Below are 24,227 nucleotides of genomic sequence, written 5' to 3' on the forward strand. Positions count from 1 at the left end.
AATACTAGCTATTGGGTCATTTTTACTACTTATAAATTCAAAAAATCTTTATTAGGTATCAGATTTTTGTTATTTATCATCTTAGTATGAACTAAATTCTATTTTGTGTCTTGAAAAGCAATATTTTGTTTTAAAATGTATTATTTGTAGTTGAATTCTATTGACTTGTTGTTTTTGTTTTAACCTTTCTCAGGCTGCAAAGTTGGCTTTCACAGTGCAAGCCTTTGAGTCCCAATGGGGGACTCAGGATCAAGACGATCTACCCTGGTCTCCCGGTTGCCAATATTCAGAAGAAGTATTAACAGAAGACATGATTCTCTTCCTTCTTCACCTTCTTCCAGTAATACAGTTGGTGTCCACAGTTCCTCTCCTTCCAGCACTAACTCAAGCTCAGGTAGCACAGGTAAACGGAGGAGCATATTCCGTACTCCTTCCATTAGCTTCCACCATAAGAAGGGGAGTGAGCCTAAGCAAGAGCCTACCAACCAGAACCTTAGTATTTCAAATGGTGCTCAACCTGGTCACAGCAATATGCAGAAACTGAGTTTGGAAGAACATATTAAGACCAGGGGAAGACATTCTGTTGGTTTTAGTAGTTCACGAAATAAGAAGATAACAAGATCTTTGACAGAGGATTTTGAAAGGGAAAAAGAGCACTCAACTAACAAGAATGTCTTTATAAATTGTCTAAGTTCTGGCAAAAGTGAAGGGGATGATTCTGGTTTCACAGAAGACCAAACTCGTCGTTCTGTTAAGCAGTCAACAAGGAAGCTACTCCCTAAATCTTTTTCATCTCACTATAAATTTTCTAAGCCAGTTCTACAGAGCCAATCCATTTCATTGGTACAACAGTCTGAATTCTCATTGGAAGTTACACAGTACCAAGAGAGAGAACCTGTATTAGTAAGAGCTTCGCCATCCTGTTCTGTGGATGTAACAGAACGGGCAGGAAGCTCTTTACAATCTCCTTTGCTTTCTGCTGATCTTACCACAGCTCAGACACCTTCAGAATTTTTAGCCTTGACTGAAGATTCTGTGTCTGAAATGGATGCATTTTCTAAAAGTGGAAGCATGGCATCCCACTGTGACAACTTTGGCCACAATGATTCTACCTCTCAGATGTCTCTCAATTCTGCTGCTGTTACAAAGACAACAACAGAACTTACGGGAACTGTTCCCTGTGCAATTATGTCTCCTGGGAAATATAGGTTAGAGGGTCAATGTAGCACTGAATCTAATTCATTACCGGAAACCTCTGCTGCTAATCAGAAGGAAGTGTTATTACAAATTGCTGAACTACCTGCTACAAGTGTGAGCCACTCAGAGAGTAACCTACCAGCAGATAGTGAAAGAGAAGAAAATATAGGGTTACAAAATGGTGAAACAATGCTGGGGACAAACTCCCCAAGGAAACTTGGATTTTATGAGCAACATAAAGCAATAGCTGAACATGTAAAAGGGATCCATCCTATTTCAGATTCAAAGATAATACCTACTTCTGGTGATCATCATATTTTTAACAAAACATCACATGGATATGAAGCAAATCCTGCCAAAGGTATGCTGATTTTTTTGTATAACAAATGATATGAATTAATTTTCATTATACTTTATTCAGTTTTCTTATTCCATCTCATGAATGGAAACCACATTTTTCTTGTTTTTCACTTTTGAAATGGTTTCCTATTCATAATTTGTGTTAAATGTTTCCCCTGCTTGATTTTAAACTTACATCAATTGTATTATGCTGAAAATGTAATTCAGCAATATTACTCATTTTTTCTTACTTATGTTATCCATAACTAAGAAGCAGCCTCTTAGTTACGGTGTTTATTGGAGCACCTTCAGAAGAAAGTGAATGGAAAGTAATTTTGTTTGCAATGTGGATTTCTCCAAAGTAAGGACTGTCTTTTATAGAGTTTATTATAGAGGCATTGGTATTTCTTATTTAATGAAATGGATATATTCCAGCTAAAATCACTATAAAATTTGTATAATTAATACGAATTTTATAATTTCCTTTGTTAACTAAGCTTTCATTATTAATTAAGATCCATGTTTCAACATAAATAATTCCTATCTCTAGATACAACAACAGAATTGTAAGCTTAAAAAAACCTATCTTTGGAAGCTGGAGACAGGTTTCAACTCTGCCTCTGACATTAACTAACTATGCAACTTTGGACACCTTCTCTTTAGTTTAAAAAAAGTGTTAGTATATGTCCATTACTGTAATATGGCTACAGAAAACTTTGTTTTTTTAACATGAAACTCAGTTCAAGAAAATTTTTGAATATATACCACCTGCTGGGCTATCTTAGACATATTTTAATTCCTTTTTCTCTACTATCGTTAATGCTACTACTGCTACTAATAATTTTCCCAAATTTGGAAGTGATTATTATGTCCTAGATATTATTCTGTATACTTTATATACATTAATTTAAATGATTGAAATTGCTACGATTATTATAAGCTATTTTGCAGGCAAGAAGATGGGAGCAAAGATAAACTGTGTGTCCACAATCACAAAACTAATAATTCATTTATTGGGATATAAATCCTATGAGGTAGGCTCCCATGTTTCCCATTTTACAAATGTGAAAACAGGCTAAAGAATCATACAGCTGGTAAATAGTGCAGTCAAATTACAACTCTCTGAATCCAAAGCTCTGGCTCTCCATAACTATGCTTTACTACATGTCATGACTTAAAATATTAAATAAAATTTATGTGACATAATGTCACGAGTAATAGGATTATAAAGTTTATCCATAAGCGTAGAATTTTAAAGTTTTAAATGCATGAGTTAATTTTCCAGCTGTCTTAATACTTTTCTCATTTGATACAAGATCACTTTTATGCACCTGACCATGTTTGTCCATTTTTGGAACTTTGCATTCTTTAGTCATACATGCCTAGCTCCTTTACCTGTAATATAATCATGAGAATATGATAATGATGATGATATTAATGATGGTTACCCTTTTGTATAATTAATATATGCCCAAAAATGTACTAAGAAGATTGCATGCACTGTTTCATATAGTCCTTATAAAAATTTTGCATGTCATATTAATAACTAAAATTTATAATAAGTTAAATAACTTTATAGGGTCACATGGTTAGCAAATGATGGACTTGATATTGAAATCCAGGAAGTTTTAAAATTATATAAAAAAGAGATAGAAATGCAATTATCCTGACATATCTAATTCTTATTTAGTAATGATGACTTTCCTCAAAGCCTAATTGAATACTGCGTATTTTTCTCTTTCTGGAAATTAGAGAATGATCAGTTATCTTGGAGACTATTACTGTGTTGATTGGGATCCTATTTGTAACACAATAACACATTAATTTTGCTGATTTGATAATGTGTTGGCTGTTCTTGGATAAATAAGCTGGTAATGTCAACAAACTAAACTATCCTTTAGTTTGTGAAAATATTCATGTGCTATTTATAAGGATTTTATAATTTTGAAGTTTAAAATTTTAAAAACAGCTAAGTAAATGTATTTTATCCAATAAAGAGTTGCTATAGACACTAACTTTCATAATGCTAAATTTAGTTTGTATTTTGTATGAAATATTTAAGCCAGTACTTGATACACATCTAAGTGTATTAGATGTACAATCATGTCAGAACTAATGAGTTATCTGGCAATTTAACTTTTATTCATTGGCTTAAAAAGTTATTTAAAAAGAACTGCTATATATTGGACTAATAGATTCCGGACAGTCTTTAAACTAGTAGATGAGCCTAATTAGAACAATTTTTTCATTTACTCATTCATTCATTCAGCAAATATTTATTGTTTTAACACTATGTTAGGCACTAGGGATGTAGCAATACACAAAACAGGCCTAGATCCCTGCCTTCCTGAGGCTTACTTTCCACTGGGGATACTCAGTTAACATGCTATGTATATCAGATGGTGATAACTGCTGAGGGTAAGTTTAAAGCAGAATAAAGGCTTAGGAAGCAGAAGTGGGATTCCAGTTTGCATTTTTAAATGTAACAGGATGATACCCAAGGTAACATATTGGTAAAGGTTTGAAGGAACTTAAATAATAAGTCATACAGATATTTGAGAGAAATATATTAGTGCAAGGTTGTGAGTCAAAGGCTGTGTAGGGCTGGAGCATGCCAGTGATGTACCAGAGCAGCAAGAGTCCAGTGTGGCATGAGCAGAGTGATGGAGGGGAGAGCAGGACATGAGGTTGCAGAGGTGAGCAGGTGAACAGGGTGCTCCTCCTGTCCCTGGTTTGGGGACAGAGAGAGCAGTCATATGGGTCATATTATGAAGAATTTGTTATGCCATTTGAAAAACATCACCTTTTGGCTAGAGGAGTGGTGGTGATGGCCCTCACTTATGTTTTAAGTATATGATTCTGGCTACTATGTGGAATGTAGATTGTGTTGCGGGTGGAGAGGCAGATGGGAGTAGGCAGAGGTAGGAGAATTGTAGCAAATATTGCAGTAATCAAGCAAGCATAGATTTGGTCCAGGGTCTTAGAAGGAGAGGTAGAAGGAATCAGATTCTGTATACAGTTTGAAGGAAATAAGGACAGGATTCGTTTTTATGATTAATGTGAGCAACGAAGCAACAAAGGATGACTCCAAACGTTTTGGGCTTCAAAGAGATTACATGATTAAGTGAACTAAACTGATGCTATACATTTAAAAGTTTTCTTGTGATAGAGAAACTTTGAATAACACTAAGAGTTTTTCATGATCTTTCAGTGGGACATTTGTAAAAACTACATTTAAATATTTATCTTCATTTTTATTTGTTTTCCTTTCCATAGTTCTTGCCAGTAGTCTCAGTCCATTTCGTGAAGGAAGATTTATAGAGAGGAGACTGCGATCCTCGTCAGAAGGCACTGCAGGGAGTAGCAGAATGATTTTGAAACCGAAAGATGGAAATATAGAAGAAGTTAATAGTTTAAGAAAGCAAAGAGCAGGTTCTTCATCTTCAAAAATGAACAGTTTGGTAAGTATATACATATGCCTGCCTCTAATAAAATAATGCTGTCTGTATCCAGCATGTTCATGTCTCTTGCAAAATGAACACAGACTGCAGGATAGACACCTCATATTTGAAGGGAAAATTTGTTTCCATAGTTGACATTACAAGTCAGAGAAACAAATTTTTCACCTAGGTCGGGATGGAGTTCACCATGACAGCTGTCTTTAGTTCCTGTCTCCCTTGCTTCCATGGAAAGTTTGACATTCTTTATTCTAGAACAAGACACTTGAATACAGAAACTAGGGAAAATGCTGAACATGAGGATCCCCTTTGACACCATTATTTCACATCTTCTCTCCACCATATAGCCCTCCAGAAAATACCCTTTTGTAAATCACACTTACTCCGGTACCACTCTTAGTCCCTGTAGACCCTAACCTCGCTGTCCTCCTGCAGTGCCCTTCCACAAAGGGTGAGGAGCTGGTGTGAAGCTTATGAGGACCAACGTGAAATGCCCATCCAATGCTTGCATACATTGGAGGTAATCAAGATACCCTATTCCTGGTCCAAATTGTAGAGCCTGCTTTTAATATGAGGGTGGAGGTGGGGTGTGTGGGGAGAGGCATGGTCTGAGTTTGTATGTGTGAACTAGGGTGTCACAGAGGCATTAGTATGAAGCTCCCTCATGGTATGAGATGGACCCAGGGGTGGGAAGAGATGAGGGGTGAACTGCAGCCTTGGGTCCACGTGGCCTCAGGTTTCACAAGTATTAGAGTGTGATTGCCTTTTGGAGATCACTTTGCTCACCTTCTCACAAGTGTGTCCTTTCTTAGTAGTGTATTTAACATCTATTATCTAAAAATACTCTTTAAAATAATCTTTCTGCCTACCTATCCATGCATATATGTGAAAAATGCTCAAAAATAAATCACTTATGATATCTCTATTGTTTTACATAATTGGGTTTCAAATGAAAATATTAAGTAATTGAGATCTGATCATTATTTTGTGAAGAAGCCTTAAGTTAGTAAGGTAACATTGTGTGATAGCAAAATCACTGTGCTTGATGTTAGAGGTTTTAATCGTTTTTTTCTGGTGTGGCCATTTCTTAATCCTGGGCAAATTTGTAACCACAAAATAGCAAGTGATAATAGGTGTCTTGTTTCCATTATACTAAAGAATGACTATGTGAGTATGTGTTTACATTTGTACATGTGGAAACATATATTTCATGCTTCGTTTTGTTTTTTTGTGCATTGGCTATTATATTATTATTGTTGCAGTGGATATTTTTGGTCTAAGTATGAAAATATGTTAAAACGGATTTCCAATTGATGCACCATTAAAAGTTAGGACTAATGAAGTATTACAAAACATTTATCATCACAACATTTTCAGTATTTCTTCATGGAGAGGTATTTATATTAATAGGGGTACACTATTCATCTTGCTCAAAGTTGTGCCTTTTACATATTCTCTCATATCTCATGTGTTTTTCATACTGCATTTAATTTAAATAATTCTAGTTTGAGACCAGCCTAGGCAAAATATCGAGAACTCATCTCTAAAAAAAAGTTTAATAATTAGCTAGAAGTGGTGGCTTGCACCTGTAGTTCCAGCTACTCAGGAGGCTGATGTGGGAGGATCACTTAGGTCCAGGAGTTGGAGGCTGCAGTGAGTTATTGCGCCACTGCACTTCGGCCTGGGCAACAGAGCAAGACCTGGTCTCGATACGATAAATAAAAAATAAATAAATAAATAAATAAAATGTAAAAAGTGCTTCTTAGAATATCACAAAGTCACTCTTCTCAGATTTACTTTTTTTTTTTTTTGAGACAGAGTCTCGCTTTGTCACCTAGGCTGGAGTGCACTGGTGCGATCTCAGTTCACTGCAACCTCCGCCTCCCCAGTTCAAGCAATTCTCCTGCCTGAGCCTCCCGAGTAGTTGGGATTACAGGCATCTGCCACCATGCCCGGATACTTTTTGTATTTTTAGTAGAGAGGGGGTTTCACCATGTTGGCCAGGCTGGTCTTGAACTCCTGACCTCAAGTGATCCACCCACCTCAGCCTCCCAGCGTGCTGGGATTACAAGCGTGAGCCACCGCGCCCAGCCCTCTGATCCGCTTTTAAGATTTAAAACTTAAGAAACAAAAGTGGTTTTGTTCCTTTGAGGCCTTATATTTAAATTTTCAAAAGTGTGCCTGTAGTATTATAGTCTGTCCACTAGATGGCAGAAAGACACCACTGCCGTGGTGGTGGACAGTATATCAGGGTTGGAACAGAAACTCGGTAAAATATTGTACATGTTCATTGGATTTACAGATGAAACTTACTGAAATAAATACTGAAACTTTTGAATTTCCTAAAGAGAACTACCAAAAACTACTTCACGATCTTACCATCTTCCTTTGGATTTTACAAGTTATGTCTCATCTTTCAGTTACTTTACAGTTTATTCATTTTTTATTTTCATTTTTAATTTTTTTAAGGCAGAGTCTCACTCTGTCACCCAGGCTGGAGTGCAGTGGTGCGATCTCGGCTCTCTGCAACCTCACCTCCCTGGTTCAAGTGATTCTTGTGCCTCAGCCTCCCGAGTAGCTGGGACCACAAGTGTGTGCCACCATGCCTGGCTAATTTTTGTATTTTTAGTAGAGATGTGGTTTCACCATGTTGGCCTGATTAGTCTTGAACACCTGACCACAGGTGATCCACTCACATCGCCTCCCAAAGTGCTGGGATTACAGGCGTGAATCACCGCTCCTGAGCAGTTACTTTACACTTAATTAATTAATTTAAAATGCAGGAAATATGCTTTTTAACTTGTAGCACTGTAAGGAAGAAATGGTAGGGATTATTTAGTTCTAGATACATGTGAAACAAGTGACATATATTTGGAAAATTGTAGCTGTCTGTGTGAACAATGACACATTTTCTATATTCCTCTTCCAAAATAATTTAAGCAACTGCATGTATTTAAGAATGTATCCATGGTTCATTTATTTTATTTTAAAGCAATTATAATAGAAACATGTGTTTTTAATGCTTGTTTGAACCAAGGGACTACTTTTAATGCCTGACATGTATTATCACATTCAGTCCTCACAACAGTACTATAAACTAAATGATACTGTGGTGATCAAATTTTGCGAAAGAGGAAAATAAGGTACTGAGAAGATAAGCAGCTTGCTTAAAATGACATAGCTCATAAATGGCAGAGATAGGATTTGGATTTGGATCCTTTCTAAGTTCAAATCCTACAATCTTTTGGGAAAATGTATTCGATTTAAAATTAAGTTGAGCCATTTTTCAATTGTTTGCATCAATTTGTGTAATGAAATTAAAACATTTAAAGCAATCTAACCTTGCTTGCTCTAAGTCTAGGCTGCAGCATTCTATAAGAGATACAAAAGAGGAAAACAGAAACAAAATTTAGTGCTTAATCTGAACTTAAAATGCGGTCATGTTTCTTGAAATGCTGATGAATAGTATCAATGTGCTTACTGAGAGATATCCCATCAAAAAGGAACTTTGTCACAAAAGAGGATATTCATGCTTAGCAGTTTTGTAATACTTCTTTAGTCCTAACTTTTAATGTTAGCATTAATGCAGTCCTTCATGTAGTTCACGGGGATTTCAATTCTCATAATAAAATGTGGCTCTATTTATTAAGATGCTGAGCATTTCCTGAAAGACCAAAGATATTACCTGATGGATTAGATATAGTTAGATATACCACAGTTCTATTGCTTTTGTGTACTTCTGGGGTATTTCAATCTGGAAGGGAAAGGACAGGATGTATGAACTCTTCAAACATCAAATGCCGAGAACAAATTGGGATTGGCTTAGGTTTATTAAAAGAAACCAAAGTAAATTTGGAAAAATTTGATAAGTGTTCACATTTATTATATTTTCTCAAACCTCTTTATAGTATTTTTCCAATTCTTCTCTAATGAGTAGCTTTCTGAATACATTCCTTGTGATTGTCCAAAAAAATTTAAAATGCCATTCTAGAAAAACGTTAAAGAACTTATTTCTTTAAAGAACTTACTTCAGGAACTTTCTCTCCAGACTATGGTATGTAAATGTATAAATGTAAGGATTTCTCATGGGTTCTCCAATGGCTTTACATAGTGAATTCTAACTCTAAATATTTACAAGATTACTCTCTAAAAAAGTTAATGTAAGAGTAGATTCATATATAATGAACAATACAGAAGACCTGGTACCGTTAAAGGAAGGAAAAATGCCTGAGTGGATGAGTCAGGATAAACTTGGCTAAGTGATAAAAAATACCGCTGGGCGTGGTGGCTCAAGCCGGTAGTCCCAGCACTTTGGGAGGCCGAGGCAGGCAGATCACTTGAGGTCAGGAGTTCAAGACCAGCGTGGCCAAGATGGTGAAACCCCGTCTCTATTTGCATTTTGTAAAAATACAAAAATTAGCTGGGCATGGTGGCCAGTCCCTGTAATCCCAGCTACTCGGAAGGCTGAGGCAGGAGAATTGCCTGAATCTGGGAGGTGGAGGTTGCAGTGAGCTGAGATCATGCCACTGCACTCCAGCTTGAACAACAAAGTGACACTCTGTCTCAAAAATAAATAAATAAAATAAAATAAATAAATAATAACTTCCAAATCTAGTGACTTATATAATACAGATTTCTTTCTCACTTAGGCTACATGTTTATTGTGGAAGGCGTTGGGGTTCTGTTCAATGTCTCCTCCTCCTGTATTCAGGCTGTGGAAGCAGCTAACTTTGCAAACATTGCCTTTTACCATGGCAAAAAGAAAGAGATCTCTGGAGGTCCCTGTAAGAAAATACTTTGCATTGTGAAACTTACTTTCTTCTGCTCACAACTCATTGGTCAGATCTAATCATATGGCCCAAACTAGAAACAAAAGCAGCCAAGAATAATAATGAGTTTCCTGTATCTAGAGGCGGAGACTTAGGTTTGGTGAACACTTAATGACTCATATTCCCAAATATTTTGTTGTATCCAAGTTCTTTTAATTAATCGAGATTTACTGCTTGCCTCCTCTTTCCCTTTTGTCCAGAGTCATTTAATGGGCCCTGACTTTGTGCTTCACACTGTCCTGGTCTTTGTGGTTGAAAAGATGAAAACATCTCTGTAATTGAAGAATTCATATATACTACAGGTTTTATTCTTTAGAATATTCTCTCTTCCTTACTTAAAGGCCTTGAGATGTGTATCTTAAGTGAACTAAGTTTACTTTTTTCCTTGACTCAAGGAATCTCTACTATTTTTGTAAGTATTTATTTTCATTGCACCAAGCAGTTGGTTTTGAAGGTTGCATTATCTTCAGATTACTCAGCAAATGCATTTGCAAAGTTGCCCTGTACTATTTGTGCTAAGTGATTCAGACAACTTTCATTTATGGCCAATTTTACTCTGACACAGCATGTTTTCTTTCATTTAGCAACCTGCTGCTTTTATGTGGAAACTGTGAATGACACAGTAAAAACATAACTGTAGGACTTTGGTAGAAGAACAAATCCGATTTATATTTGATTAATAAGAAGTAGTTAGTTGCAGATCGTTAGCATCTCATATCACATTTAATTTTTTGGTATGTTGAACTGCAGAATTTACTTATTATTGATAATAGTAGAATAATATAACTGTACCCTATTCGAGATAGCCAAACACTTTACTATTCATTTACTTTTCTTCTGGGGCCTGCTGTTTTCTCATTTATTAGCTTATCCTTTATTCATTATAATTCTTCATTTCTTCATTCATTAAAACATTCACAGTTTCTTACAATAAATATTTATTGACAATCTGCTCTGAAGAATCAAAGATGAAAGAGACAGTGCTTGAGGATTTTTGAGTTCCCAAAGGGAGAGATAAGGTTAAACATTATCTTGCCAATAAAACAGATTTAACCATTTTGACCATCTCTAAGTTCAGAATGGGTGGGGCATGCTTGACTTGGATTGTGAGCATCGAAATCCAAAGTTAAGAAGATTTAAAATGGGCACATGAACTCCTGTTTCCCAGCTTTGTCTGTGCCTTATCTCACACACTCAATGACACTGTTAAATATATGCATAACTTTCTTGTGTCTTTTGTTCATTTCTCTAACTGAGACCCAGCTGCTAGTGCTGAGCAGGTTTGCTGAAAGAAAGTTGGGACAGTAAAGAAGAACGTACAAAATGAATCTCATGATTAATATTAAAACAAATCAGTCTCAAAACACCCCACTTGTACAATCCGCCAAGCAAAAGAATCCCACTGGGCTCATTTGGTATATACACCTTCACACTTCTGTTTCACGGCATGAAAGTTGCTCGAGCTTGAAATTAAAAACAAGACAGGCTGGGTGCAGTGGCTCAAGTCTGTAATCCCAGCAATTTGGGAGGCCGAGGTTGGCGGGTCATGAGGTTAGGAGATCAAGACCATCCTGGCTAACACGGTGAAACCCTGTCTCTACTACAAATACAAAAAATTAGCTGGGCGTGGTGGCACGTGCCTGTAGTCCCAGCTACTTGGGAGGCTGAGGCAGGAGAATCCCTTGAATGTGGGAGGCAGAGGTTGCAGTGAGCCGAGATCGCGCCACTGCACTCCAGTCTGGGCAACAGAGCAAGACTCTGTCTCAAAAAAAAGCAAAGAAGACACATGATAATTAGAAGATCTGATTTTGAAAATTTCTTAATCTTGAAATCCTTAATGAGACTTTCCAGTATGTAAAAATGTTAATGGCTTTGGGGAGTTAAAATAACGATTGCAGTTTTTAGTGTAACTGACTGTTAATAGAATTAAAGCAAATATTGCTTGGTTACAGGGACATCTAATAAAAATGGAAGCCATTAAAATTTTTCAGGAAATGGAGCCATATGAATCATTCTCCTCAATTCTTATAAATTTTAAGGAAGAAAATCACAAGTATCACTCATTAAACATGAAATTACATTTGTTGATAATTGTTGACATTTTAGATTAAAGCCCTAATCCTTTATGCTTTTATTTGTTTTTCCAGTTACTAATCATATTTTCCTTTCAGTACCCTTCTAAATTGTATCATGCATGTAACACTCACCACATAGTTATTTGAATGTGTCTCATTTTACCTGAAATGTTTCAATCTTTTAAATGGAAGGAGCTGTGTATATACTGGCATTTCTTGCAGTCATTAATGTAGCACCTGGTGGAAAAATAGGCATCTAATAAATATGAATAAATTAAAGGTAAAATTTCTGGTTAAATAATGATACATGTTTATATAGATGTGAATTAAGGCTTCTAGTACAAGAATTGTGTGTGGAGTGCTTATGCACAGTTTTGACATTTTAACTTATTATTCAAATATACAGGTATTTCTTATGATGCATTGTCTGATAAAGCTCTGGCTTTTTTGACACTAAATCCTTGATCAGGAAGGCCATACCAATTATGACATTGTTCCAGTGGAAGCATAATTTATTTTAGGATTATCAGCCTTATAGAATGGTTTCTAGGATTATATGAGTATGATAGTTATAAACTGGCCATACAATGAGGACAAGAAATAGTCAAATATTTGTGGTATTCATTAAGCCCATTAAAATATAATATCTTGGTCAAATATGGGTAAGGGAAGATTTTAAAAATCCCCTGCTATTTTATCTGGTCCAGCTCACTTCGTTTCTTATAAGCCTATAGATTCAGAGTTACCTTTAAAAGCAGGATTGAATAAAAATATTCCATTCATTTTTGTCTTTCTGAACTTTGAGATGAGTCATTTTCATTTAGAAGCTGTCACAATTTGTATGTTTTTTGGGCAAAATTAGTAATAGTTTATTCATAGACTTAACTCACTTCTTAAATGATTTAAAGATCGGTTTGAGTAATACTTAGCACCTACATTGTTACCTCTGTGATAACATAATTTAATAATTATTACAGGTACATAATAGGTGGATATATTTGTGGGGTACATGTGATATTTTGATACAGGAATGCAATTTATATTAATACTAATCACATCAAGGTAATTGGGTTATCTATCACCTCAAGCATTTATCATTTGTTTGTGTTAGGGACATTCCAATTCCAGGTTTTTGTTATTTTAAAATATACAATAAATAATTTTTTGACTATAGTTACCCTATTGTGCTATAAAGTACTAGATCTTATTCATTCTACATAACTATATTTTTGCATACGTTAATGTCCCCCCAACCCTCCAACTCTTTCCAGCTCCTGATACCCATCATTCTATTCTGTATTTCTGTAACTTCAAATGTTTTAATTTTTAGCTCCTGTGTATAAGTAAGAATAGGCAAAATTTGTCTTTCCACACTTCATTAATTTTATTTAAAATAAGGTCCTCCAGTTTCATTCATGTTGTTGCAATTGATAGGATCTCATCTGATTTTTATGGCTGAATAATATTCTATTGTGTATATGTACCACATTTTCTTTATCCTTTTGCTTGCTGATGGACACTTAAGTTGATTGCATGTCCTGGCTCTTGTGAATAGTGCTGCAATAAACATGGGAGTGCAGATATCTCTTTGATATATAAATTTCTTTTTTCCAAGTGCATACTTAGCAGTGAGAAAGCTGGATCATATGGTAGCTGTATTTTTAGTTTTTCAAGGAATCTCCAAAATGTTCTCCATAGCGGTTGTTCTACTTTACATTTTCATCAACAGTGTACAAGGGTTCCCTCATAGTTTGAGGTCTTAGATTTAAGTGTTAATCCATTTCGATTTGATTTTTATATATGGCAAGAGATAGGTGTGTAGGTTCATTCTCTGCATGCGGATATCCGGTTTTCCAGCACCATTTATTGAGGAATCTGTCCTTTCCTCCATGTATGTTATTGGCACTTTTGTTGAAAATGAATTCACTGTGTATGTGTGGATTTATTTCTGAGATCTCTACTCTGTTCCATTGGTCTGTGTGTCTGTTTTTGTGATACTACCATGCTATTTTAGTTATTATAGCTTTGTAATGTAATTTGAAGTCAGATAATGTGATTCCTCTAGTTTTATTCTTTTTGCTCATGATGGTTTTGGCTATTCTGGGTATTTTGAATTGTTACATCAAAATGTTAGGATCATTTTTCTATATTTGTGAAGAATGTCATTAGTATTTTGATACGGATTGCATTCAATCTGTAGATTGCTTAGGTAAGTGTGGATATTTTAACAATATTGATTTTTCGGTTTCATCTTCAGTTTACTTTATCAGTGTTTCATAGTTTTTATTGTAGAGATCTTTCACTTCTTTGGTTTAGTTTATTCCAGTAAAGTTTACATATTTTATTATTATTGCTATTATAAATGGTAATGCTTACCAGGCAAAGTCTCTTTTTCTCTTCCTTCACTTTCCCCTAAACAGAAGGAGACTCTGTGGTAAGGTGGCCTGGAGCTGAGGGAGGGGTAATGTAAGTACTTCCATTGCCACCACAGCTGGAACTGCACTGGGTCATGCCTGAAGCCAGTGCGGTACTGGGTCTTACCCAAGGTCTGTGACAACTGCTGCATGGCTACCACTGATGTTTACGCAAGGTCCAAATGTTCTTTAGTTAGCAAATGCTGAATCCTGCCAGGTCTGGATCCTTCCTTCCGGGCAGCAGGTTCCCTTCTAGCACAGGCTGGGTCTAGAAATGCCATACAGGCGCTGGGGCCTAGAATCAGTGGCTTCAGGAATATGCAGGGTGCTTCATTTTAATGTAGCTGAGTTGGTTCCCAGTTGCAAGACAAAGTCCTCTGTACTCCTCCCTCTCCTTTCCTCAAGCAGGAGTCTCTCCCCATGCTGCACAGCCTGGAATTGGGGGAGGGGTGATGCAAGGACTCCCTTGGCTGCCACAGGTGGTGTCTCACTGGGTCATGTGTACCCCAAGCCCACTGGCTCCAAGTCCAGTGCAGAACTGGGATTTGCCCAAGGACTGAAGTTCTTGTGACCTGTCTTTCAAAGTTATTTGAGACCCCATGCCACTTTGGTCAGCTGGTGGTGGAGCTAGCTGGAGCTCAGATTTCTACCCCTAGGAGGGAGGATTCTCCTCTGGCAGGGCCTAAATGGTTTCTCTGTGAGCACTGGCAGAATTCGGTTCTGTGTTGTGTTCTCTTGTGACAAGACAACACTGAGTTCCAATGCAAAGCCTCACAGTCACTTCACTCTCCCTCCCACAAGCTCACAAATTTTCTGTCTGTGCTGCCAGAGGATGGAGTAATGGTGGTTTGGGCAATGCAACAGTGTCTTTCCTATCCTCTTTTTTTTTTTAAATTTTATTATTATACTTTAAGTTTTAGGGTACATGTGCACAATGTGCAGGTTAGTTACATATGTATACATGTGCCATGCTGGTGTGCTGCACCCACTAACTCGTCATTTAGCATTAGGTATATCTCCTAAAGCTATCCCTCCCCTCTCTCCCCACCCCACAACAGTCCCCAGAGTGTGACGTTCCCCTTCCTGCGTCCATGTGTTCTCATTGTTCAATTCCCACCTATGAGTGAGAATATGCAGTGTTTGGTTTTTTGTTCTTGCGATAGTTTACTGAGAATGATGATTTCCAATTTCATCCGTGTCCCTACAAAGGACATGAACTCATCATTTTTTATGGCTGCATAGTATTCCATGGTGTATAGGTGCTACATTTTCTTAATCCAGTCTATCATGGTTGGACATTTGGGTTGGTTCCAAGTCTTTGCTATTGTGAATAGTGCCACAATAAACATATGTGTGCATGTGTCTTTATAGCAGCATGATTTACAGTCCTTTGGGTATATACCCAGTAATGGGATGGCTGGGTCAAATGGTATTTCTAGTTCTAGATCCCTGAGGAATCGCCACACTGACTTCCACAATGGTTGAACTAGCTTATAGTCCCACCAACAGTGTCAAAGTGTTCCTATTTCTCCACATCCTCTCCAGCACCTGTTGTTTCCTGACTTTTTAATGATTGCCATTCTAACTGGTGTGAGATGGTATCTCATTGTGGTTTTGATTTGCATTTCTCTGATGGCCAGTGATGGTGAGCATTTTTTCATGTGGTTTTTGGCTGCATAAATGTCTTCTTTTGAGAAGTGTCTGTTCATGTCCTTCGCCCACTTTTTGATGGGTTTGTTTGTTTTTTTCTTGTAAATTTGTTTGAGTTCATTGTAGATTCTGGATATTAGCCCTTTGTCAGATGAGTAGGTTGCGAAAATTTTCTCCCATTTTGTAGGTTCCCTGTTCACTCTGATGGTAGTTTCTTTTGCTGTGCAGAAGCTCTTTAGTTTAATTAGATCCCATTTGTCAATTTTGGCTTTTGTTGCCATTGCTTTTGGTGTTTTAGACATGAAGTCCTTGCCCATGCCTACATCCTGAATGGTAATGCCTAGGTTTTCTTCTAGGGTTTTTATGGTTTTAGGTCTAACGTTTAAGTCTTTAATCCATCTTCAATTAATTTTTGTATAAGGTGTAAGGAAGGGAACCAGTTTCAGCTTTCTACATATGGCTGGCCAGTTTTCCCAGCACCATTTATTAAATAGGGAATCCTTTCCCCATTGCTTGTTTTTCTCAGATTTGTCAAAGATCAGATAGTTGTATATATGTGGCATTATTTCTGAGGGCTCTGTTCTGTTCCATTGATCTATATCTCTGTTTTGGTACCTATCCTCTTTAATGCCTCTCCTTCACATGTTATTAAAACCTGGTACTATGATTGCTCACCTGACTTTTGGTTCTTATGAATGTGCTTTCTTGCCTGAATATTTGTTCAGTTTGGTGTTCCGATGTGGGGACAATCACTCAGGGTTCTATTCAGCCACATTGCTCTACCTCCTACATTATTAAACTTACTATAAATAGTCATGTTGTAACAATAGCAGTATGAAATATGTATGTTAGAAGAAACTGTACTTATTTATTAAGAAAATAATTTAAAAGGACAGCAGTAAAGGAGAATTAGATATCTTTTACCTGTAACCCTACGAATCTAGGATATACTTTAGATATTAATAGTTCATATCCCTTTAAAATTAAGAAGTTAGAAAACTAAGATTGTTTATCTTTTATTTTTCAAGTTATATTATTTTTAATTGGATCAATTAAGTTTATCTCTTAATTTTCTGTGAGAGGACAACTGCTTTGTTCCTTATTTAGCTAACTGAATGGGCTGGGACAGCTTCCATAGCATAAGAAATAATATTTATTGATTCAGGGTCTGCGACAAATCTCTGACCATCTGAATAGATGCTTCACAATTTGCAGCACAGAAGTGACCTTCAGTAAACTAACTACCTGTTCTGAGGTGACAGTCACTGGAATCTGAGGTTTGTACATTATTCATTTTAGACAATGAAGACAATTTATTTTATAGTTATTTTATGATGTTGAAATTTAAACACATTAAATTAACATCAATAAATTAAAGAAGTCAAAGAAATTCTGACTCCAAAGGTCAAGAAATATAGTACTAGTGAAGAATTATATTCAGTATTGACCATTAGAATTAAAAAATATAGAAATATCTAAATATATTCATACTCTTTTTAAGTAATTTTAAAATTGAGACATTTATAATTGTCTCACAAACTATCACATTTGTAATGTAAGTGTAAAACAGTGTAATTTACAAGTGAATCTGCATATGCAATTTCACAATCTTCCTATGTGATAACTTTTTTTTTTTTTTTTTTTTTTTGAGACGTAGTCTCGCTCTTTCACCCAGGCTGGAGTGCAGTGGCGCAATCTCGGCTCACTGCAAGCTCCGCCTCCCGGGTTCAGGCCATTCTCCTGCCTCAGCCTCCTGAGTAGCTGGGACTACAGGCACCCGCCACCGCGCCCGGCTAATTTTTTTTGTATTTTTAGTAGAGACGGGGTTTCACTGTGTTAGCCAAGGTGGTCTCCATCTCCTGACCTCGTGATCCGCCTGCCTCGGCCTCCCAAAGTGCTGGGATTACAGGCGTGAGCCACCGTGCCCGGCCGATAACTTTTTGTTTTAAACTAGCCGTTTCTAAATTAGAGTAGCTGCCATTTTTATCACTTTTATAATCTCATTCATTGATTATTTTACTCGTGCTAAAAGTTTGCTCTGAAATGCCATATATATATATATATCTTCTGTTCTTAGTTTGGTACATCCCACCTAAAACAGACTACCTACTAATTCTTTTAAATCTCTCTGTTAGGCTCTTTATTGTATACATGTTTAATTATATACAAAATTATTTTCATACTCAGCTAGTTATCTCAATACCACACAGTGATTAATTTATGTGTCAGTGAGAAACTTTAAGAATTTTATTGCCAAGAGAGACTCACATAAATCAGAACTCTTATCAGTTTTCAAGAGAGATAGGTGCAGTAGGGGGTGGTCTGGAGTATCCCTCCTGCTCCCCAGGCCCTTTCTTTCGGCATCTGATGAGCCCTGGCCCAGGGTATTGGATGAGGTTTGGAGGGTTGGGTGTGTGCCAGTGACCTCATTTGTACAGGAGGAGCCATCTCAATATGAAGCATCTCCATTTTATACTCAGCGATACAGCATAGAAGGACATTTTTCGGGGAACCATATCCTATATATTTTTAGATTCCATCTTCATTTTTCATAAGCAATTCAGACATATTCTGCCAAAAGCAGTATATAGATAAACTGCCCTAGTGAAAACCCTTCAGTTTGTTTGCTAGGAAGTCTGTCATTAGTATGTTTCCAAAGAGATCCTACCAGGTCATCTGTTTTCTTACTTTCAGGAAAGCATACACCATTTTCCCCTGTAAGAGGGAAAATGGATCACAGGCTAGCTGCTTAACTCAGGCAGCAAGTGCAGACTTTGAATGCTCTCCTCAAACTATCTGTTCTATTCTTGCAATCCCCCTCACTTGTATTTTTACCCATTGGTGTTCATTTCCTTTGATCTTAGGGAAATACTTGTTTTCTCATTTCTTCTAAGCAAAAATTCTACTAGTTGTCCCCATTTTAACTGCTCATCTACTTTAGGACGGTACTCCATCAGTATGTTTCTTCTGTTGTCTTGGGTTTCTTTCCCATCTCTTCATTGCTGTCAGTTTGAAACACTGCCAAGTTTTCCATCTTTGAAGAAACAAATAAAAAATAATTTTTTTCTGTATCCTAATTGCTCCTAAATTTCTCCATCCTATCCCTCTTTTTCCCTACAAGGCAAACAGTCATGACACTTGCCATACTCATTTCCTCACTGCCTATGAATTCCTCGATTTCATGTACTTTAGCCATTATAATACAGATTCTCAACATCAGCATTATTGAGATTTTGTCCTGGATAATTCCGTGTTAGGGGGACTGTGTTGTGCATTGCAGGATGTTAAATAGCATTCATTACCCCTACCTAATAAATGCCAGTGGGACCCCCTGGTTGTGACAACTAAAAATATTTCCAGACATTGCCACGTGTGCCCTGGTAGACAAAAATTGCCCCCAGTTGAGAACTATCTAAAGGTATCAGTGACTTTGCCAATTTTCTTTTTTTTAATCTTAATTTTGTATTCATTTAACAGTGTTGAGGACTCTGTGCACTTACTCTCTTTCTTTCACAGTGAGAAATCTCCTGTGGTTATTCTCATTCTTCTTTGCTCTTTTCAGATTCCTTTGGAGGCTTCTTCACACCCACACTTTAAACACAGCTATTTCTGCCATTTGATCCTTTATTGCTTTTTTATTTACCTGTCATATCTAAAAACTTAAGATAGAGGGGAAGTTATAAGTGGATTCCAAACAAAAAGGCTGGGAATTTCTATTATATTGGAAATCTGACAAAATTGAATAGGCACGACAATCACAATATATTAGATTTATAGAAATATGAGGGCATATGAAAAATTATTTCCATACGGAGAATAGCCAAAACTCTGAAGGCAATTATCTTTGGAGTGGATATAGAGAAATATGCAGTGATTTTGCCCTAATAGTTTATGGCTTCTCTCCTTTTTTTTTGATGTATATTGCTATTGTAATTTTTGTTTTTATACAAATATATTTCAGTCTGCTTTTAAAATAGTCAAGTAATTCTTAATATCCCCTTCTGTGTCTAAAGTCACTTTGGAGAAGCAGCAATTCTGTCATTTAAAGTAGGACCTCCCTATTAGAATCAGAAATGTAATACATTGTAATACTATTTTCTACTCTCACTGCTATCACTGACCATTATGCATTATTTTTTCAAACTGAAAGCAGCTTAAGTCAAGCAAAAGGCAGTGGCAAAAGTTGCGGGCATTGTGCAAGCAGCATGTATTAGACAATTCAGGAAACTTGGCAACCCCCAGAGACACAGACATTGCCCACTTCTGCCCTGCAGTGTGGCCTCTGCAACTGCTGTCTCTGCTTTGTCTCCTTCAGAGCTTCCCAGGGACTGTGCCTCAGGCTGGCTCTGGTCCAAGAGGAGCTTGTGGTGTGCAGAGGGCATGTGTTGGGGAGGGGTGGGAAGTTTTGACTATGACTTTAGAAAAAATGAAAATCTATAAAATACCTTTAGTGTCTAAAAATAAAAAAAGTAATAAAGTAATAAAATGTACTAAATTAGTGAACACAAACACTTTTGTAATATTTTCATGCTTTTCCACACTTCTTTGTTTTTTAAAGGCTTTTGGTACCTCCTAATCTTTCATATGCTATAAGAATATGCACTTGTATTTTATCTTTATGAAACTTGTCTGAAATAAAAGTGCATTGTTTAAAAATCAACGGTACACTTTCTTCTAAAACACAATATGAACAAAGTAGGAAAACTTACAAAATTGGAATCCTTTTTTGTCAGTTAGATGTGATTTTATTTTAAGCAAGTACATGGTGTGATGAAAAGAATGATTGATTTGGGAAAGGACACTGAACTCCAATGTTACCTGATTCAGAGGATAATAATAATACTGCCCACCTCATACAGTTGTCATAGAATCAAATAATATAGTTTATGTGAAAAGGCTTTGTAAGATTTAAAGTGCTATACAAATGAATATGACAGTTGTTTTATTAATAACATGTCAAAACTAGAAACATTGAAAAACAAATAGTATTGCCTTTTAAAGTAGTGATTTAGAAAAGAAATATTTTAAAAGTCAAACTCACATTTAGAGTATATCTTTACCATGACAGTGTTAGTTCCTCTCAGCCACAACTAAAAATTCCTAAATGTTCAAGTTATTTATCTATTAGATCTTTATAAGGGTAATGTGCTATTTACTTGATTTGTATTTGTCTATTTTTTGAAAAGTCATACATTTTTCACAGTCTTCAAAATCGATTTATGATCACTTAGAAAAAAATTAATTGAGCAGTATGCTTAAGATTTGAATGCTATGATTTATGTTATACTTTAGTTAGAAAGTTTACTCAACTCAGTTATTTTCTGATTATTAAACTGGGAAAAAAGCATCTGCTCAGAAGACAGGTGTCTTGGCTATTTACAGAGAAATTTAATTTGCATTTTTTTATTTCTTAAATAAATGCAAGTTTAACCGTTGTAGACATTTATGTGACTACTTATGTAACTTATATAATAACTTGATAAATTACTAATTTTAAAGTATCTTTTGTCAAATTTTAAGGTAATGCTATTCAAAATAGGCAATAACTTCAAAGACCAAAAAATAACATAGAAGAAAATAATTATAGATTATTTTCCTTTAAGAATAAATTTTGAACGTAGTATATTTAGTAGTAATGGTCATTTCTATGATAATTTAAGATCTCTAATCTTTTGTGAGAGAAACTTTTGTAACACACTCGAGTTTTTGCACTTGTCTTTCTTCTTTCTTTATTCTATTGGAAGGATACTTCCACCAGTAGGTTATTCAGCTTGAATATTTAAACTATCAGGGATTAGAACTAGAGGGTAACCAGCTGTCAGATAATTCATATCATGTATTAGGCTTCAGTTGGGATGAGACAGTATATCTCAGCATGCTGTTACCTTCAGTAAGATTTATGTTCCAAAGTGTGGATACATTAATACAAATAGTGATTTTAAATGAAAAGCAGATCAGCCACCTAGCTATGGTTCATGAATCACAGTGATTCTCACTTTATCTTTCTCTTTTATTTTTTAATAATAATAATAAAAGTATGTAGAAAGTATCTCTGAGCCAAGTGGGTGCCAGAGTACATTGATGCTAAAGCTTTAACTTGACCCAGCAGTCCACTGGAAGTTGCTATAGCTGAGAAAAAAAGAAGTGAGGCATAGATGCTGGGTTTACATTTAGAAAAAGAGAAAGGAACTATTAATGCGTGCTTTTCTCTAATAGCATTTATCTCTCTAGGAAGTCCTGCATAACAAAAGAAGTTGGGATGCCATTAAGTTTTATGAAGTGATACTATGATTTCTTGAAGGGAACTTACTATTATGCTGCTGGAAGCCTGTAAGGTCTGTTAACTAAAGAAGTTCAAAGATAGCCACAGTTGTTCAGTATATAGTTTTGCTTTGTATTTTTTTGATTCAGTGCAGTGGGGTTGAACATAAAAGATGCTTGAATCTTCAGCTTTTCATGATTCTCTGCTTGTTATAAATAGACTATTAAGTAATTTTTAGGAAATCAGAACAAGCGACCTATACAAATGATTTCTACAGAATTTTTTTTCCTTTTGTAAAACAATATAAAATACAGTGATTTATAAATTTTGGTACTATAGCTTTGCTAAAAATTTCTATATTATTTAAAAAATAAGAATACTTTTCCCATAAGATAGGAAATTATTCTGGTTCAATACGCAAGCCTATTTTACTAAAACAATAGATAAAAACTTTACTAAAAATATTTTTTTCTTTTTTTTTTCTTTTTTTAAGAAGCATGAGTGCATAATAAAGTAACAGTAGAAATGCTCAGGATAAAACAGCAACCCAAATTAAGGAAAGTGTTAAAAAGACGATTTTATTAGATGGACTTAATGTCCACCTAATGGACAAATAAAGTAAATTCTGTTTGACCCAGTGCTAGCTATGTGCCCATTATGCATTAGGTACTATTTTAGGGCATGGGGATGACATAGTCAACAGGAAGAGAAGATTTCTTTACTTGTGGCAGCTGAGTTACATGGTATTAAAAGAAACTAAAAGAAAGTCTTGAATCTGAAACATTTAGATTTCCTACCAGAGTCCTGAAATGCCTGCATTCTGAAAATAGAGGCTCCTTTCCCACAAGGACACCTTACTAGAATAAGTAAGAAATTACTAGTTCTGGATTCTATTACAGATCTAAGTAATCAATCAAATGGTGAACAGCCCACAACCAAATCTGAAAATAGAAGTGAGGGAATATAATTGGCTTATAATTATTGGTGAGGTAGAGCAAAGGTTTAAGTAAAGTGAATCCAATTCATTTCTTCAGTGAACGTTGTGGACTACCATGAGCCAGAAACTGGGCATTATGTCTTCCAAGAAATGTAAGACAGCTTTTTTTTTTTTTAAACTTTGAAAGGTTGTATTATACATTTGTTCAGATAATCTGTTTCCACGAATTGTCAGATTCACAAAACAGAACTTGTAGGAAGTAGAACTCAGAGAAGTAAAATGAGGTATCTTCATCTCTATTTTTATTTTTTCCCCTCTGTCCCCTTTTTCTGCCTCTTCTTAGTGTCAACTTATTTCTTAAAAATAAAAGCATTACTGAAAATAACAAAACTCAGTTGCATATTAATAGTATCAGACTCAAGAGAACAGATAAGTTAGGTATTGCTTCTTCTACTGTTCCCGCATGTGAATCTTTTACTTTAAAGAAAAAGTTAACCAAACTTACTTTCATGCTTTATAGAACGAGCATCACTTTAGTTATGCCACGTCGCTACAGTTTTAATAAGTAAATTTTATTTTATTTTTTTGAGATGGAGGTTTTTTTTTTGCTCTTATTGCCCAGGCTGGAGTGCAGTGGCTTGATTTTGGCTCACTGCAACCTCCTGGGTTCAAGTAATTCTCCTGCCTCAGCCTCCCACGTAGCTGGGATTACAGGCGTGCACCACCATCCTGGGATAACTTTGTATTTTTAGTAGAGACGGGGTTTCACTATGTTGGTCAGGCTGGTCTCGAACTCCTGAACTCAGGTGATCCACCTGCCTTTGCCCTCCAAAGTGCTGTATTTACAGGCATGAGCCACCACACCCGGCTATTTTTATTTAACAATAATTTCACAGTTACAAGGAAGTTAGATGAATTAAGCAAAGAACTCTCATAGGACCTTTAGATAGATTTACAAATTGGTGATTTTTATCACATTTTCTTTCTTTCTCTCTCCTTCTGTCTCTGTGATAATACAAACGTATATTATCTGTATTATTTTTGTGAATCATGTGAGTGTTGGTTG

At 35.9% G+C, this 24,227-nt stretch overlaps 1 protein-coding gene across 9 annotated transcripts in view; it reads left to right on the top strand.

Moving 5' to 3' along the window:
* CCSER1 (coiled-coil serine rich protein 1) overlaps positions 1-24,227 on the top strand; it is a 1,457,637-nt gene that overhangs the window by 180,614 nt on the left and 1,252,796 nt on the right. For all 9 annotated transcript variants that reach the window (XM_004039129.4, XM_055385647.1, XM_055385645.2 and 6 more), the window contains exons 2-3: positions 194-1,558; positions 4,813-4,997. In XM_004039129.4, coding sequence (XP_004039177.3) covers positions 235-1,558; positions 4,813-4,997 — 1,509 coding nt within the window. In that variant the 5' untranslated portion in view covers positions 194-234. The remainder of the gene's footprint in view (positions 1-193; positions 1,559-4,812; positions 4,998-24,227) is intronic.

The sequence above is a fragment of the Gorilla gorilla genome, chromosome 3 (assembly GCF_029281585.2).
Source record: "Gorilla gorilla gorilla isolate KB3781 chromosome 3, NHGRI_mGorGor1-v2.1_pri, whole genome shotgun sequence".
Taxonomy (NCBI): domain Eukaryota; kingdom Metazoa; phylum Chordata; class Mammalia; order Primates; family Hominidae; genus Gorilla; species Gorilla gorilla.